The sequence below is a fragment of the Aureococcus anophagefferens genome (assembly GCF_000186865.1).
Source record: "Aureococcus anophagefferens unplaced genomic scaffold AURANscaffold_57, whole genome shotgun sequence".
Lineage (NCBI taxonomy): Eukaryota > Pelagophyceae > Pelagomonadales > Pelagomonadaceae > Aureococcus > Aureococcus anophagefferens.
In genome coordinates this window covers 98,019-114,950 of record NW_008705610.1, presented here as the reverse complement: position 1 = coordinate 114,950, position 16,932 = coordinate 98,019, and the positions used below count along the sequence as shown (strand labels likewise).

The 16,932-nt window shown below is 60.6% G+C and overlaps 4 protein-coding genes across 4 annotated transcripts in view; 2 read left to right on the top strand and 2 right to left on the bottom strand.

Moving 5' to 3' along the window:
• Window positions 1-4,639: 4,639 nt before the first annotated feature.
• AURANDRAFT_67946 (hypothetical protein) lies at window positions 4,640-5,258 on the bottom strand (the record flags this gene model as incomplete). The annotated part of the gene is made up of 2 exons (XM_009043530.1): window positions 4,640-5,070; window positions 5,096-5,258. 2 exons carry the CDS (start codon window positions 5,256-5,258, stop codon window positions 4,640-4,642), a joined length of 594 nt encoding a protein of 197 aa, XP_009041778.1.
• A 1,014-nt stretch (window positions 5,259-6,272) lies between these two features.
• On the top strand, window positions 6,273-8,521 carry AURANDRAFT_67945 (hypothetical protein; the record flags this gene model as incomplete). The annotated part of the gene is made up of 2 exons (XM_009043544.1): window positions 6,273-7,886; window positions 8,450-8,521. 2 exons carry the CDS (start codon window positions 6,273-6,275, stop codon window positions 8,519-8,521), a joined length of 1,686 nt encoding a protein of 561 aa, XP_009041792.1.
• Window positions 8,522-9,831: 1,310 nt separating this feature from the next.
• On the bottom strand, window positions 9,832-10,498 carry AURANDRAFT_67944 (hypothetical protein; the record flags this gene model as incomplete). Its single annotated transcript, XM_009043529.1, has 2 exons — window positions 9,832-9,843; window positions 9,998-10,498. The coding sequence occupies 2 exons, from the start codon at window positions 10,496-10,498 to the stop codon at window positions 9,832-9,834; spliced, it is 513 nt and encodes a 170-aa protein (XP_009041777.1).
• Window positions 10,499-16,175: 5,677 nt separating this feature from the next.
• AURANDRAFT_67943 (hypothetical protein) overlaps window positions 16,176-16,932 on the top strand; it is a gene marked incomplete at both ends in the record, with an annotated part of 1,234 nt that continues 477 nt past the window's right edge. Inside the window, one exon of the mRNA XM_009043545.1 lies at window positions 16,176-16,829. Coding sequence (XP_009041793.1) covers window positions 16,176-16,829 — 654 coding nt within the window. The remainder of the gene's footprint in view (window positions 16,830-16,932) is intronic.

Below are 16,932 nucleotides of genomic sequence, written 5' to 3'. Positions count from 1 at the left end.
GCGCGCGCCAGGTCTTCGGCGAAGGCGTAGGTACGGCAGATGATGTCGCCGGGGAAGGTCTGCTTGGGCTCGGCGTAGCCCACGCCGCAGAGGCTGACGCCGTGGGTCTCGGCCGTGCACGCGGTTGCCCTGAAAGCCCGCCGCGGGGCGGCGAGCGATTCGGGCGCCGCGGAGAGTCTCGAGCCAGCGCGCCTCCATGGAGCGCGGCACGGTCATGCGCCCCCCTCGAACGCGGAAGTCGGCGGCCTCGCGGGTCCGAACCCAGAGATGCCAGGGGGCGCCGAACCAGCGTGCTCGTGTACGACCTGAAGTCGCCGCCGCCAACCGACACTGGATGGGACGGGAGCCCGAATGCGCCGCCGTCAAGCCGTGCACGGACAACGTCGCGCCGGACTCCCAGACGAGCAGCGGGCCCGCCATGGTCGGGCCGGGGGGGCAGCGACGACGGCGGCTTCATGCTTCATGCTTCACGAGCGGCTGGGCTGCTCCCTGGTGTACTATTTTTTACGCCAGTGGTCTATTCCAAAGATCATCCAAAGCAAAACTGAACCTCTCTATTGTAGATGACTACTAAGTCTTGTAGAAGTCTAACCTCTAGCTTCGGCGCCACTGAACACGCTACTATTGAGCGAAGATGAGTGGACGTAAGCTCGCTCGAGGTATCGCGGGCCTCGGCGTTGTCATCGGAGGGTTGGGCATGGCCTACGGCTTCACGCGAGGACGTGTGCGCCGCGCGAAAGGAAGCGACGCAAAAACGGGAAGAAAGCGCCGATGCGCCGAGCAAACCATGCCGCGAAAATCGATTCGCATCGCGGAAGAAGCGGCGAACAAGCTCTTGGCGTTTGGTACGAAGCAATGGACGAAGGAACTCGCGGGAAAATGGTTCACGGATCAAGATGGTCTGCGCAAGGCTATCGCGAAGGTGCGCTACCAAAGGACGTCGTCGGAGTGGGTCGTGGACGCCGGGGACGCCCCGTGTCCGCTGTACACGGTCCTGGAGCTCGCCGAAGACGAGGAATGGTACAAAGAAGCGTACGGCGTCTTCAACAAGAAGAAATTCGGGTCGGGGGAGGCGCCGGGCGAAGGCGACCGCGTCACCAAGTTCTTCTACGACGGAGAAGCGTACGACGGCACCGTCGCCGAGGTCACGGTCGGGGACGTGCAGCGCCGACCGGGAGAGAAGGCGCGACGCATGAAGCTGTGGGACGTCGCTTTCGACGACGGAGATCGCGCCGGCCTTTCCGAGATCGAGGCCATCGCGGCGAGGCGAGCGTTCTCGCGGCGGAATCGAGCGCCGGCTCGGTGAGCCGACGCATCGCGCTTCGGCCGCCGCGAGCTGTCAAGCGGATGGCGGTTTCCTGCGCGTGGGAAGACATGGCGAACTAGACCGATTCTCCCTAAATCCATTTAAGAAGCATGGGCGTGGACCGGCGCTCATTCGCTTGCAAGCCGCCACGCCCTTCGAGCGGACGCGCCGTCGGCCTCTTAGGGCTTCCCCAAGATCTCTTTGAATGGTGATATACGACCAATGAAAAACGAGTTCATTTGGACGCCTCCGAAGCGTCGCCGTTCGCCGCGACCGCCGCACGCGGAATCCCCAGGGAGACGCCGCCACCAAAGTCGCGTACGCTAGAAGCTACAAAGGGCCCTTTCGCCATACTAATTCAGTCGAAATTTGAAGACTTCACAAAGTTCACTATGAGTCGTGCTTTGACAAGTCGAGATTTGGTCCTGCCAAAATGTCAGGGAAAGTCAATTGACATCCAGCTGTATAATGTTCATTCACGGGAAGGTGTAATATTTGGACGGATTTCAATTTAATGTATGACTGTGCCAACTCGCGTGCGAATGTCGATCCAAGCCGAATAGCACTGCAGTGAAGTGTTCATACTTATTGACATTTGCGCAGCACTTCAACCCGCAATGGAAACAGATGGAATATTTTCGAGTAAATGTGGTTTTTGAGAGCCCAGATCCCTTTGAGGCACACTCGTCCAATCAAACATGCTGTTTCTTGTTCTCTTGCTATTACAAGATTGTTCCCCTATGAGGCAATGCCAAACTTGATGCAGGCCAGGTGACACTAGGTGTCGAAGGGTGACACTAAGTATCGAAATGGAACTAATTCCCGAAGAGAGTCGGCATTCGGGTCCGCCGCAAGTATGCTTGTCTCGCTGCGACGGCCTCGATCTCAGAAAGCTCGGCCCAATCTCCGTCGTCAAAATTGATCTCCCACAGCTTCATCCGCCGCGTCTGCCCTCCCCGCCGATACTTCACGTCCGCGCGATATATCTTGGTGACGCTGCCGTCGTGCGCTTTGCCCTTGTGGTAGAACTTGGTGACGCGGTCGCCATTCTCCGGCACCGCCCCCAGGCCAAACTTTCTTTTGTTAAAGATGCCGTACGCCTCCTTGTACCAGCTCTCGTCTTCGGCGAGCTCCAGGACCGTGTACAGCGGACATTGGACTCGCCCAGCGTGCACGACCCATTCTGACGACGCCCTTTGACGGCACACTTTCGCGATGTTGCTGCGCGTACCCTCTGGGGGTGTGAACCGTTTTCCCTTGAGTTCCGTCGTCCATTGTTTTGCGGTAAATGCCAAGAGTTTGATGGCGCCTTCTTTCATGGAAGCGGGTGCCTTGGCGCGGGTTGATCTGCGCAAGATATATTGCGCATCCTCCGCGCGTCGCCGCTTCCCGCGTCTCTCGGGCACGACGTCGTCGTTCTCAGGGTCGCCCCGAGGCTCCAGATCAGGCGCCGCGGCCTGCTGAAGCACATCTTCCCCCACCTCCGTGTCCGCGTCCAACGCGTCGCTGCCGTATTCTGATGCGTCGCAGCTGTTCAGTCCGTCCTCCGTTCGCTGCGTTCCGAGACCGAGAATGATCTCACTCATTTTTCTTTTTGCTGCTAAAGCTCGTTGGGTCTATGAATTTCAGGGCTCCACGTGCGCGTCTCAAAGTGGACACCTTCAATCTTTATTCGCTACTAGCGGCGGGAGCGTTTAATAAAAGGGAAATTTATTTACTAGAGAAATTATTATGTTGGAACCAATAAGGGTGTATATAGTATGATGGAAACAAGCATGGTATGAAGTGGTATGATGGAACCAATCGCTAATCGTGAATATGCCAGGGTCTAAGTTCATGACATGGTACGGTTCCGTCGCTCTCTCGATATTGGTTCCATCATACATATTCACCCATAGTGTTTCCAGCATACATATGAGGATGTTGATTCCATCATGCATATTCGAGTGTGTTGGTTCCATCTCGCTTTATGCGATATTAAGTATTGGTTCCACCATACATATTCAGCCATGTTGTTTCCATAAATGTATTGGTTCCATCCTTGATACTTTCTAACCCTGTTATAGTTGCGTCCCGCACTGTAATAGACGGAGAGTCATCCTGGACCTAGTGAGGCAGATCCTCTGCCAGGCAGCCCTGATTCCCAACAGCTGCCGCAGTCGTATCTGGTGGGCGAAAATCTAGTAAGGGACCCCTCCCTATCTCTCCATTAATGTTTCTTAGGAATGAACGGAAGTAGATGAACCCACTGTCCTGTGACCAGCGGGACGCACGGGTGCCATGTGTCCTTGTAAAGCCCGCCGATCGGGACGGGCGTCTGGAAGGCCGTCTCGAGCGCCGCCTGGTACTCGCCGACAATCTTCGCCGCCGGGAGAATCATCGCGCACGTATGGCCGGCGAGGAGCATCTCGGACGCGATCCACAAGTCGTGAACGTCGTGAACGAGGGCGAGATTCCCGTTGAGAGAACCCTCGACGCTGGAATGGGGTCCCGGATTGACCGGCGGCGACGTCCGCACGATGACGTCGGCGCCGTGGCTCCCATTCCGCGCGGATGCCACACTTTGGCCGAGCCGAGTCGTCGCCGAGGCGCTCTCAAAATCGGCAATGCTGTTGCCATCGCGGTTGATGATATGCCACACGAACGTGCCGAGGATAACTTGGGTCGAGCGCTGTAGCCACTGGTCCTTCTTGCCTTTCTGTTCGAGGAGCGCGACGACGTTCGACCAAGCTGCAGCAGATATATAATTATCGCGCACGTACGCGACCGACGAATTGAGCGGCTTGCACAGCGCGACGAAATCTGCCCATCGCGTTGGACCCGCGAGGTCATCGGAACCCGCGCCGAAGACGAGCGGTTCGGGGCAGCGCGACGCGAGCAGGTGAAGATACGTCCGGGCCTCGCCTGACATACGCGAGTCGCCGACGAAGGCGCGCGTCGTCTGCGCGAGGCCGCGGAGCAACGCGACCTCCCGCGCCACGTCGTTTTTGAACTTGCGCGTCGAGCAGCTGTTCCCGCTGAGTCGCTACCTCTTTCCCGCTCGACGTGGACTCCAGACTCGCTGTCGTCATCGCTGCGGCGAATTCTGCCAATTCCGCCTATTCCGCCTATTCCGCCAATTCTGCCTCCTCCGTGGCCCGGGAGATCATCCATCAATTCCGCCTATTCCGCCTACAGTGGGATTTCTCTATAGCACCTTGCCGTCAATCGACGCCAGAGGGGTCGTCGATCGGCGCCGATTGTACCGCTTTTTTTACCGCCGGACGGCCTAACGCACCGGCTCGTCGGAAACGACAAACATTTATGGGTAGCGCCACCGAGTGCGTCGGCGTCCTAGTCGGCCGCGCGGGCCGCGGCCGCGGGGTTGTTCGCGGCGTCTCGGGCATATGTGATGCGGCGGGCGCGCGTCACGGTGCGGCCCGCGCGTGGCGCGGCCTGCGGGGCGAGGCCGCTGGTCTGGCGGTGCGACTTGTACTGCTTCTTCAGCGCGGGGATCTTCGCGAAGTCGCCGTCGCGGCCGATCTCCCGGAGGGCGCGCATGATGTCCAAGGAGCGCTGCATGTAGTTGCGCTGGTTCGAGATGGGCACGGACGCGAGGGACAGCGGGAACTGGCGCTTGAGCCCCGTGATGGTGTAGTCGCAGAGCTCGCGCGTCTTCCGCTTCGCGTCGTTCCAGTACTGCTCGACCCACTGGAGGTCGCGGTCCGTCCGCCGGGGCCCCCGTCGGGGCCGGCGCGGGCGCGGCAGGCGAGCCGCTCCGTGCCCTGCGCGACGTGGTAGCGCCGCGACGCCAGGCGTCCTGCGCCGACTCGTTGCCGAGCAGCTCTGCCGCGTTTCGCCGCTTCCGCCGCTTCGGCGGCGGCGGCTCGGTCTCCTTCGCCTCCGCCGCCGCGGGCGTCGGCTCGTCGTCCTTCGCCTCTGCCGCGAGCATCGGCTCGTCGGCGTCGGCCATGGCCGAGCCCCGCGGGCGGGGGCGCTGCCTCAGGCGGGCGACGATGTTACGCACTCGCTCGGAGAGAAGAAAGAATCTCTGAGGGTTTGATTGAACATTCATCAATCTTCGGTTCTTCCGCTTGAACCCAGACCGCGGCACGGCGTCCCCAGAGGCGCGCCACGTCTCGGAGACAGAAGAGTCGCTAAAGGAACACCTCCTGGGGACATTCGCAGAGCGGTTCTTTGGTCCCGGCGTGTATTAAGAAAATGCGACCTTCGACACCTCGCCGCGCGTCGCCATCGAGTCCGCAGAGCTCCAGCCCGCAACCATCCGTCGCGGCTCGCCGAGACGCGCCCAGCGCACCCTCCCGGGACATTCGCCGAGGGGGGCGTGCGGCGCGGCGGTATTAAGAAAACTCGACCCCGGCGCTGGGTTATAGAGAAATCCCACCGTATTCTGCCAATTCCGCCAATTCTGGCTCGACGTGGACTCCAGTTGCGCTGTCGTCGTGTTCCGCCTAGCAGACCACTTTTCAGACCCGCTTTAAGACGGTTTCTTGGCGGAATACTTGGCGGAATTTCCATATAATATATAAGGGAGCTATTTAATGTTCCCGCGTATCCGTGTCAATCGGTGTCAATCGCTCCGAGCCACAGAAAACCATCGGAGCACTTGAAAACCGCCCCGTTTTCGCAGCCCAGATGAAAGAAATTGTTGCAGAGGGGCAGCGCCTCTGCGGGACGACTGAGGCATGCTCTTGCCGCTTTGAGCCGCCGCTTTAGCCGCCTGAGTCGCGGGCCCGTCGTCGCGGGGGTCTTCCCAGGCGCGGCGGCTCCCCGGCGTCGCGCGGCGGCGTTCATCGCACCGCGCGGCGCGTCTTCGACGGTCTAGAGCATGGCTGCGCCGGCTCCTGCGCCGACGGCGCCGCCGACGAACGCGACGCCACCCGCGCCCGCGGCCCCCGTCTTCGTGGCGCCGACGCCCGAGGAGATCGCGATGGCGCACGCCCGACTCGTAGGGCTGGTGAACACGATGTCGGAGCGCTCGTCGGGCGGCCGAAGCCGCGGCGGTCGCTACCTCAAGCCCGACACCGCGCGGAAGCATTTCATCTTCCACATCGCCTTCGAGAACCTCCAGCGCGGCGTGCTGCCGACGGCGCACGACTTCGACATGCTCTTCGGGCCCGCGCCCGTCATCAACGTGCCCTCGACGCCTGAGATGCAGCGGTGGATCGACGAGCGTTCAGGTTGGCGCGAGAAGGCGAGCACGCGCGAGCTGCCCGCCTCGGGCGAGCAGACGCTCCTCGCGAGGTACTTCAGCGTGGGGCCCCGCGCCTCGACGCTCGCGCGCGCGGGCGCGCGCCCCGGCCGGCCGCCGGACTACGTCTTCGACTTCGGCAACTTCGAGGGCGTCGCGTTGAAGAAGATGTTCCTGCGCAAGACCGTGGCCAGCAAGCCCTCGACGAACCGCGCGACGGGCGAGGAATTCTGGCAGCATGGGCCCGACTACATCAAGTGGCTCGCGGGGGACGAGTTCGATTGGCAGTTCCCGAAGCACACGCTCATGTACCTCGAGCTCAAGGCGAGCATCGGCCGGCCCCTCGAGCTCTCCAGCAGCAGATGGCTGCTGCCGGACCTGCGGCGCGCGGCCGCGGCCTTCGACGACTACATGAAGGACGCGTTCCCGTCGCTCGGCGCGCCGTCTCCGGAGCCCGCGGCGCCGTTGCAGCCCATCGTGCGCTGGCTGAGGCCACAGCTGGGGCTCGGCCTCGGCGCGATCCAGGTCGAGGCGCCGGTGCGCGCCAAATGCGAGCTGCGCGTCATCGTCGACGGCGGCGGCGTCCTACTCAAGCTCGACGCGCCCGACGACGACGGCGACGCCACGGAGATCCGCGTGCCGGCGACGCACAAGATCCTGGCGCGCATCCAGTCCGACGCGACGGAGCTCGACGCGGGCTCGGGGTCCGCCAAGGTGACCAAGGCGTCGACCGTCTTCACGGGCCTCGCGCTGCTCGTGACCATCCCCATCGTCAAGGCGAACTCGCAGAGCTCGCCCACGGGCACCTACAGCGTCGACGTCGACGAGGATCTGATCACGAGCGTCGACTACATGTCGGAGCAGGACGTGCAGAAGTTCGGCGGCGCCGTGATCCACGGCATCCCGAAGTCGCAGTGGACGTTCTTCCAGACGACCATCGCCGACATGAACAACGTGAACCACGAGAGGTCCTTCCTCATCAGCGACTGGGATTCGACGACGTTGTTGCCGCCGAAGGTCGACTCCTACTCCGCGCCGCGCGACTTCGATCTGCGGCCGATCACGTTCATCGACCCGACGGACGAGTTCAAGGACCGCTTCGAGTGCACGCCATGCGTCAACCACGGCCACGACCACTCCAACTCGGTCACGCGGACGAAGAAGTGGAGCATACGTCGCGTCAAGGGCATGAGCGGCGACGAGTTCATCGCGTCGCGGTACTACCGGTGCTCGAAGTGCCGCGCTGAGGCGAACCGTTTGAACGCGCTCATCGCGGCCGCGGCGTCCAACTCTCCGCGGACCCACGAGCAGCAGGAGGCGCTCGAGGACCTGAAGCGTCAACGGAGCGAGTCGAGATACGAATGGAACGCGTCCAATCCGCGCTTCCACGTGCGGCTCAAGGGCGAGCCTCAAGCGCAAGCTCGGCGAGCTGGGCGGCACGTTCACGGTGAGCGACGCGGCCATGCTCGACAAATACCCGTGGCCATCATAGTTTTAATACCCGTGTTGTTGTCCCCCCGCGCCCCCGGCGCCTCCGGCGCTCCCTCGGCGCCTCCGGCGCCGCCTCCCGGCGCCTTCGGCGCCGATTTTTTTCTTTTTTTTTTCTTGAAGTGTGGAAACACCAAATCGCCGCCGAATTTCCGTCTTCGCCCCAGGCGAGATCTCGTTCCGCCTCGATTCCGGTCTCTGGGTCGACTCACCTGAACGGTGCACTCCCACCGGCCCAGACGTACCCGGGTTATGGCAAGTAGGAGAGGCCTCGTTGTGAAAGGGGGCTCCTAGCGGGGAGGCGGGAGAGAACTTGGCGGAGATGCTCCTCACCGTATTTTTCTTTGTAGTATGGGAGATGCTTTTCGAATTCCATCTTGATCTTGGGTTTTTCATGACTGTCAGCACGACCATAAATCTCGTCCAGCAGACTAAACACGTTATACTGCTCATTTGGGTTGTAGGCGCGCCGCCCAATCGGGCACGCGGAAAAGAAGATGACCGCCCTGAACCCCTTGTTCTTCGGCTTCGCGTGAATCTTCCCGCCTTCCATCATGCAAAGTGTTCCCGGTGTCACCAGCCCATCCGTAATTGATTTGCTGGAGTGATCAATTCTATTGAGAGGAGAAAGTAGTGAACAAAAATTTTTTAGAGTGGGATCATTGAAATGGTCGATACCGAGGTCGATGCACGCGTCCTCGAGTGACATCGTTGCGGATGAATAAATCGTACTTTCACTTTCCGTGAGAATCAAAGCAAACTGATAAGCGCCCATCTGTAAGTCGATGTGATATATTTGTTGCTCCGATTTCCATGAAAAAATCAATGAAAATGCGGAGAAGGCATACTCTTTTCCGAGTTCCTTTGAGGCTGCCTCTACCGCGACGTCGGTCCACCGAATCAGATTGCATTTCACATCCCGATCGAGGCCCTCAAAAGCGTCGTAACTTACATCACCATCATCCGCCGTTCTGGCCATCACGGGCTTCTTTGCTAGTGCCGAGGAGGGGATGTAGATTTCATTTGCCGAGTCTATTTCGACCAAACCCCTCCGAGGCGTCCTTCTGGTTGTCAGTTCTTGCAATACCCTGTTTAACTCATCTATATAATCCTGTGTCACTCTTACATCACAAGCGAGGACGGAGGGATCCTCTACGCGGGACTCCGAAGTGTGGTTTGTTGCTGTTTCCCTCTTCTTCCGTTTTCCGAGGCAGGAGGAACAGAGGCCACCATTGGCACCTTTAAGGTTACAATTCCCCTTACAATTTTCGTTCCTGCAGTCAGTCAACTTTCCAGGTTGCTTGTTACCGTACCCCGCACATGGACATGGAGCCGTAGGCATTGAACAGTGCGGCTCAAGCTCTACTCGCTAGGGAAATCTTTTTACCGCTCGCATCGATTAAGTTTTGAAGCAAGATGCATGCAGAGCCAACGCTACACTGTCGAGCCGGGCCGCAGCAATTTTACGCCTCGAGCGGCTCCTTGGACTTTGGACTAAATATTTAGTTTATTTAGTTTGTATTTAGTTGTGATTTATCAAGGCCTCAAGGGGTGTTCCGTGACTAGCGAGATAGTGAACTCCGGGACAGGAAGGCAGCCTAATGAGGCTGCCCTGCCGTCCGAGGGTGAACTATCGAGGCTACGCAGTGGCGGTACATCGGCGTCTCTGGGCCCATAGGCTCGCGTGGGCGGCGCTCGGCCCGGGGACGTCGGGCCTCCGTTCAACAGGCTAATGGCGGTCTAAGCGTAGGAGGTGGCACACTGGGTGAACATTACCCTAGTGGGGCTATGCAAAGAATATAGACTGACCTTGCTGTCTGTCTCTCTCTGTCTCTCTCTCTCTATCTCAATGACTATACTAGGTTAAGGTTACAGTACGCTACTATCGCTGCGGCGCTACGAGTCGAAACGGAGGCGGACCCCGCGGGGCGCCTGGGAGGTCGCGCGGAACGTGGGCTGCTAATCAGGGGTCGTCGAGGCCGCGGAGGACGAAGACGGGCCGCCGTAGCGACGTGCGTCCACGTCGCGCGGCGGTAGGCCGCGTCGCGCGCCGCGGTGCCCGGCCGCGAGAACGACGACGACGCGCGGTCGTGCACCTCCCGGTAGTAGCGCGTCTCGTTGTAGGCGAAGGCCGCGGCGACGGCGGCGAGCGACGCCCACCAGGCCGGCGACCGCGCGCGCGCCGTCGCGAGGTAGGACCCGTACGCGGCCGTCGCCGCGACGGCGAGCAGGTCCGCGGCGTGGCGCCAGCTCGTCACGCGCGGCCTGCGCCAGTGGTTCACGGACGTGCCGTAGAGGCCGAGCGCGACGGCCGCCAGGACGTCGTAGCCCCGCAAGAAGCTGACCAGGGCGAGCGCGAGGAAGCAGTGGGCCGAGGCGACGGCGGGCCGGGCGATGCGGTCGGGGATGACGACGTCGGCGTCGAAGTGGTGCGCGTAGTCGTTTTCCGGCTTCGCGGCGTCGACGGGCGTCGCGGCGCCGCCGTATTCGAGGTCGACGTCGGTCGCGTCCATGCATCAAACCGGGCGCAAATCGTGCGCAATACTGGCAAATCTGCAACAGTGTGTGACCTTGAACCGACTGCCCAACTCTGAAACGACGGACGCTGCGTGCTCTGGCAACGCGTCTTGAACAGCGCGGTTGAGTTTCGCGTCAAGCGACTCAGAGAATTCGCTTCGCTCTTGTACCAGAGCTCGGCGTCTCTGGAATTCATGCTAACGTGCTTCGGGTAGTCCCAATAAGACACGTGCGCGACCTCCAGGTGCAATTTTGCCAACGCAGCTTTCACAAGCTTTTTTGTTCCCACGTGCTGCCAGCCCGTCGCCAATATCACCACCAGCTGACACCGCCATGCGGCGGCTCTGATACTAGAGCACGCGCGCAGCAGGGCCAGAAGCCGTACGTCCGGGGTCCGGAGTAATGATTTCTGTCGGAAATTTCCTTGCTTATTTGTTAACGAATCCCTCGTTGACATGGCGTGGTTTGAAGCTCCTTCGTGCCGCCAAGAATCGCAGTGCCGCGTCGCGCCACAAGTGACATCGCAGCACTCGAATCATTGTGGAATGGGCAGGAAGAAGGCGACGTCGTTCGTTTTTTCTGTCGCTAGGTTAATCACTATTCTCTGATGCACACCGGCTTCATGCCCCACCTTTCTCTCACCGTGTAATTCCACCTCTCTTTGCTCCACTCATCCTTACACGGCACAGCCGCCTTTACACGACACAAGAAGACCACCCTCGAGCCTCATACCCACCAAACGTACCGCGCTGAGAGCAACAATCTTCACATTCTGCGATTCGAAGAACGCCCCACCAGACCTTACATACACTCCACTCATCCTTACACGGCACAGCCGCCTTTACACGACACAAGAAGACCACCCTCTTGAAAGCCTCATACCCACCAAACGTACCGCGCTGAGAGCAACAATCTTCGCATTTTGTGATTCGAAGAACGCCCCACCAGACCACACTTACAGAGAGCACGCCGTCGACCGGCACTCTTGCTTGATATCATTGTTCGTCTTCTTCGGTCTCCGCTTCTTCCTCCTCTTCTTCACTCTCTCCTTCTTCCTCCGTGTCTCCTTCTTCGTCCTCATCTGTTCCTTCTTCCTCCTGCACGTCTTCACTAAATTTGGCGGCGATGTCTTGAAAAAGCCTGCGCCCGACGTCGATTAAGCTCAAACACGTAAAAAACGTCGCCGCAAACGAACGCGTTTTCGCCATCGAGGTAATCGACAAAGTTAAATTCGGGACCAAGGAGCGAGATGGCATGGTGAATAGCGGGAGAACGTAGATACCTGTTATGACCAGCGTTATTTGAAGAACGCGCGCGTACGCACGCGTCGGTCTCGGAAAGCGTCGCTTCCTTCATCGTGTCAACTTCCTCGCAAGCTGCGAGGAGCTCAGCGTTCTTCAGCCTAAAGTACGGCTCGGATGGCATCGTAGGAACTCCAACGTGCCTCAAATATGATGTTACTTGGGTCTCTCTCGCGACAGTTGCGTTTCTAAAGTCCAGAATCTGCCTCATGATTCGATTTTTTAGTGCCAACGCATCGCGCTCGCGCGTCAAGATGACCACCTTATTTTCCAAATCGCTCGTCCTCTCGACTTTGCGAGGTCGGTCTGCGTCCGAGTCAACGCCGGCATCCGGAATCCTCTTCATCACTTTTTTGACGGCGCGAGCGAGCGCTTGCTACCAGCCCCTGGGATTGCTAGGGATATTCTCTAGTCAATCTAGAAGTCTAGGGAAATTCTAGGGATCCGTATTATGACTACTTGTAACCTCTAGAGCTTCGGCGCCACTGAACACGCTACTATTGAGCGAAGATGAGTGGACGTAAGCTCGCTCGAGGTATCGCGGGCCTCGGTGCTGTCATCGGAGGGTTGGGCATAGCCTACGGCATCACGCGAGGACGTGTGCGCCGCGGGAACGGAAGCGACGCAAAAACGGGAAGAAAGCGCCGATGCGCCGAGCAAACCGTGCCGCGAAAATCGATTCGCGTCGCGGAAGAAGCGGCGAACAAGCTCTTGGCGTTTGGTACGAAGCAATGGACGAAAGAACTCGCGGGAAAATGGTTCACGGATCAAGATGGTCTGCGCAAGGCTATCGCGAAGGTGCGCTACCAAAGGACGTCGTCGGAGTGGGTCGTGGACGCCGGGGACGCCCCGTGTCCGCTGTACACGGTCCTGGAGCTCGCCGAAGACGAGGAATGGTACAAAGAAGCGTACGGCGTCTTCAACAAGAAAAAATTCGGGTCGGGGGAGGCGCCGGGCGAAGGCGACCGCGTCACCAAGTTCTTCTACGACGGAGAAGCGTACGACGGCACCGTCGCCGAGGTCACGGTCGGGGACGTGCGGCGCCGACCGGGAGAGAAGGCGCGACGCATGAAGCTGTGGGACGTCGCTTTCGACGACGGAGATCGCGCCGGCCTTTCCGAGATCGAGGCCGTCGCGGCGAGGCGAGCGTTCTCGCGGCGGAACCGAGCGTCGGCTCGGTGAGGCGACGCATCGCGCTTCGGCCGCCGCGAGCTGTCGAGCGGATGGCGGTTTCCCACGCGTGGGAAGACATGGCGAACTAGACCGATTCTCCGCATTAGCATCCTAGCCGGGGCGCTCATTCCCCGCCACGCCCTTCGAGCGACGTGCAAAATCCGCGACCAGAGCGACCTCTGAGGTGCCCACGGGTACGTTGCGAGTCATCGCTAATGACGAGCGACGCGCCGTCGGCCTCTTTAGGCTTCTTTGAATTAATTGAGCTCAGCCTCCCTTCGAGGGAGGAGTTATGTACCTTGCTTCCTTTAGCTTCAGGCTAGCGGGAGATACGTAAGGCCAAGTGGACGGAAACTAAGCTCAAATCACACACACCAGCCGAGCCCGAAATTGCATTTACGGCAGTACAATATGTTTCCGATAATTGCATTTACGGCAGTACAATTTGTTTCCGGTAACGAGTTAGTGAGCTTCCTTTAGCTCAGACTAGTGGGAGATACGAAAGGCCAAGTGGACCTAAGACTTCAAGGCCGAAAACAAAATTTGAAAACGAATAACCCAGGGTGCTTCCCTTCAAGTAAGCGTTTTGTTGAACATTTAATTACGACTCCCAACCCGAACCGGCGACCCCACACCCTGAAAAGTGTCTCAAACGATACGATTAGCGCGCGCGCCCGGAGGGGGGCATAATTCAACAATTTTGCCAACATTTCAGTTCGGCAGTCGACCCGCGCGCGCGTGGTCGACGGAGGACCTCTATGACATACTACAGCCGGCGGCCCCAAATAATAAATAAATACTTCTATGGCCGCGGCTAGCCCTATGGTTGTTTTCGGCCTTGTAAGACTTAGTCTTGTTTGGCGTACGCAGCATTCTATTAGAGAGGTTCAGTTTTTTTGGATGATGTTTTGGATGTTGTTTTGGACATTCAACATCCAAAGTGAACGTCATCATCGTGTTTGGCGGTCGTCCAAAGCTTGTTTGGACCATCGTTTTTGGACGTCCAAAGCGTGTTTGGACATCGAAGGGAGATTTTTAGAAACTCGCGGACGGGGCTCGGGAACCCAGCGTGTGGCAGGGGCCGCCACCGCCCCCCGCCGGCGAAGCTCCCCCGCGCCGTGGGATCGACATTCGGTGCGCGCGGCGCGTCATGGAGGCTGCGTGCGGGGGCGGGGGGCGGGGGCGGGGCAGCCCGTGAGGAGGCCTTGGCGGCCCGGGGCGTGACGCAGCTGGAGGCGATGGAACGAGTCGACACGGGGATGGCGTGGGGTAACCTCCTCGCGTCCCTGGAGCTGGGGCTGCCAAAAACCTTCGCGGTGTCGGGCTGCCGCGGCGCCCGAGCCGCGACCAGACGAAATCGACGATTTCGAGTCTCGCTGCCCAACCCTTCGAACCAGACGACCCCTCGGTGATCCGTGGTGCTGCGTGGGCTCGAAAACAGCTTTAAGAGGTCGGGGGAGTCGAGCGCGCCCCATTTCGCTCCCTGTAACCGCCCGTCTGAGTCCCTACCGAATCGCCTAGATGTCTCGTTTTCACCGGCGCGTCATCCGTGCGCATTCGGTCCATACAGCTGCTGAGATCGTTGCCCATCTCGGGGTATTCGCGGAGTTGAGGGGCTGCGAAGACGACCATAGCATCATTCGGCGCATCCGAGCGCCCGGCGTCCTGCGGAGTAGAGATCCGTGCTCGGCACCTTCAACAGTCGGCAATGTCTATTCCAAAGATCATCCAAAGCAAAACTGAACCTCTCTCCATATAGGAAATGAGCCGTAGTGATTATAATTGCCCAACGTATATATCATAAACGATGCGAGCCATTCGTTTAAAGGTCTGCATCTCCTTCAATATAAGCTGTGCGCTCCGAGCCATCAATATCCCAAAATTCATCATAGATTGTGAAGTTTATTCCGTCAAGGGTTAGTTTTGCATATGCTCTAGCGCATTAGGCGACACACCCCGCCTACGCGCCTACCTTGGGCAGGCGCGGGCACTGGGGGGCCCACTAAAGCCGCACCGGGCCTCGGGGAGGCTCCTTTTGAGGGGCCGGGATCGTCCCTGTTGCAGGGGCCCAGACGTCCCTGGCGCGGAGCTTGGCTCCTGACGCGGCCCGCGGAGCTTGGCTCTCGATCGGGGACGCTACGCACTCGGAGGCCGCGAGGTCCAGACGGGGGAGCATACCGCAGCAGGAGGCCGGCTGCCAGGGCCGGCGTGTCCCGCTGCGATTTCTCCAGGCAGGCCGGCGTACGCGGCGGCCCGGGCTTGGCCCGTTCCGCCGGCACGTCTCCCGCCGCGGCCGGCCCTCCGAGTCGGCTTGGCCGGCTCGTCGGGCGGCTCGGGTCTCGGCTCCAGCGCCGGCGCTTGGCGCCGGCGCGGGCCGGCGCGCGCGACGACCCGGGCTTGGCCCGTGCCGCCGGCGCGCCTTCCGCCAGTCCTTCGAGTCGGCTTGGCCGACCCGTCGGGCGGCTAGGTCTCGGCTCCGCCGCCGGCGCTTGGCACCGACGAGGGCCGTCGCGCGTAGCGCCCCGGGCTTGGCCCGTGCCGCCGGCGCGACCCTCCAAAAATCCGTCAGCATCTTGCTGGGCACCAGGTCCACCTCGTCCATGAGCCTCGCGTTGATGCGAGCCGGCTTGGCCGGCCCGTCGCGCGGTTCGGCCCCGGCCTCAGCGTCCCAGCGCCGGCGCCGTCTCCGCGTCCGCCTTGGGCGGCCGCGTTTCCAAAAATCCGTCAGCATCTTGCTGGGCACCAGGTTCACCTCGTCCACGGGCACGCGGGGCGCGGCGACCGGAGCCGCGGTGGGCTGCGCCACCGACACGTCCAACCCAGCGTTCCGCACGTCCAGCGCCGCCGCGAACCGCAGCTCACGGCCGCGTCCGTCGTCCCCGCGCGCACCATGCCCTCGGCGCGCGGCAGCCAGTCGATGGGCAGCCGGAACTCGGCGCCCCCCGCACCGAATCGGACGGGGTCTTCGGGCGCTGCGCCCCGAGCGGGGCCCGCAGGCGCGCGGCGCCGAAGCGCACGTCGAAATCGACCGGAGACTCGCCCCGCAGCAGCCCCTCGTTGGCACACCATCGCGTCGCCTCACAGCCAATCAGTCCCACTAGATGGACTCTCGAGATCTCGAAATTTGCGAGACCTCGGGATCGCGAGCGACCTCTCTATTGTATGTAGTGCTCCCCACCAGCTCCTGTATTTTTTTTTTATGGGGTGGCATCCGCTCTTAATCGCCCTCGCAGCGTGCGCGCACGCGAAGTGGCACGTCATCCACGGCAGCCACACCAGCCACAACGAGCGCCGCGGGCCCGGAAACAACCGGTACCTCACCTACAACGAGACCGAGGGCCTCAACAACCAGCGCATCGCGCTGGAGAACGCGCGCCTCATGGCCATCCTGCTGAACCGGACCCTCGTCGTCCCGGACACGATCCCACCCCACGACGCCGGCGACCCCTTCCCGACGAAGACCTGCCGCGTCTTCACCTGCGACTCGCTGCGCGTGCCGTGGGTGTCGCAGCGCTACTTCGAGGACCACCGGAAGCGGTGGCCCACGCGGATCCGCGACGACGCGGCGCGATGCGGCGACGTGGCCACCTGCGAAGACTTCCTGCTCGATCCGCCGAAAAACGTGGTCGTCGAGGTCCCCGTTGACAAGACCATGTACCACATGAGCCTGAGTTCTCCGAAGCGGTGGGTCCTCTCGAAGATGAAGGACGACCGAGAGCTCAACCCCAACGTGCTGACCGTCAACAGCCGCCTGATCACCCGGGCGAAGATGATCGTGGACAAGCTCGGCGCGGCCTACGACGCGGCGCATCTCCGGACGGGCGACTACTTCGACGCCTTGTATACCGACGAAGTGGCGCGCGGGGCCGTGATTCAACGTCGCTTCGACTTGAGTGTGCCGCCGCGCGCGCTCGTTCCAAACAACCTATCCGTGCCTCGAGACCGCTCTGAGAGAA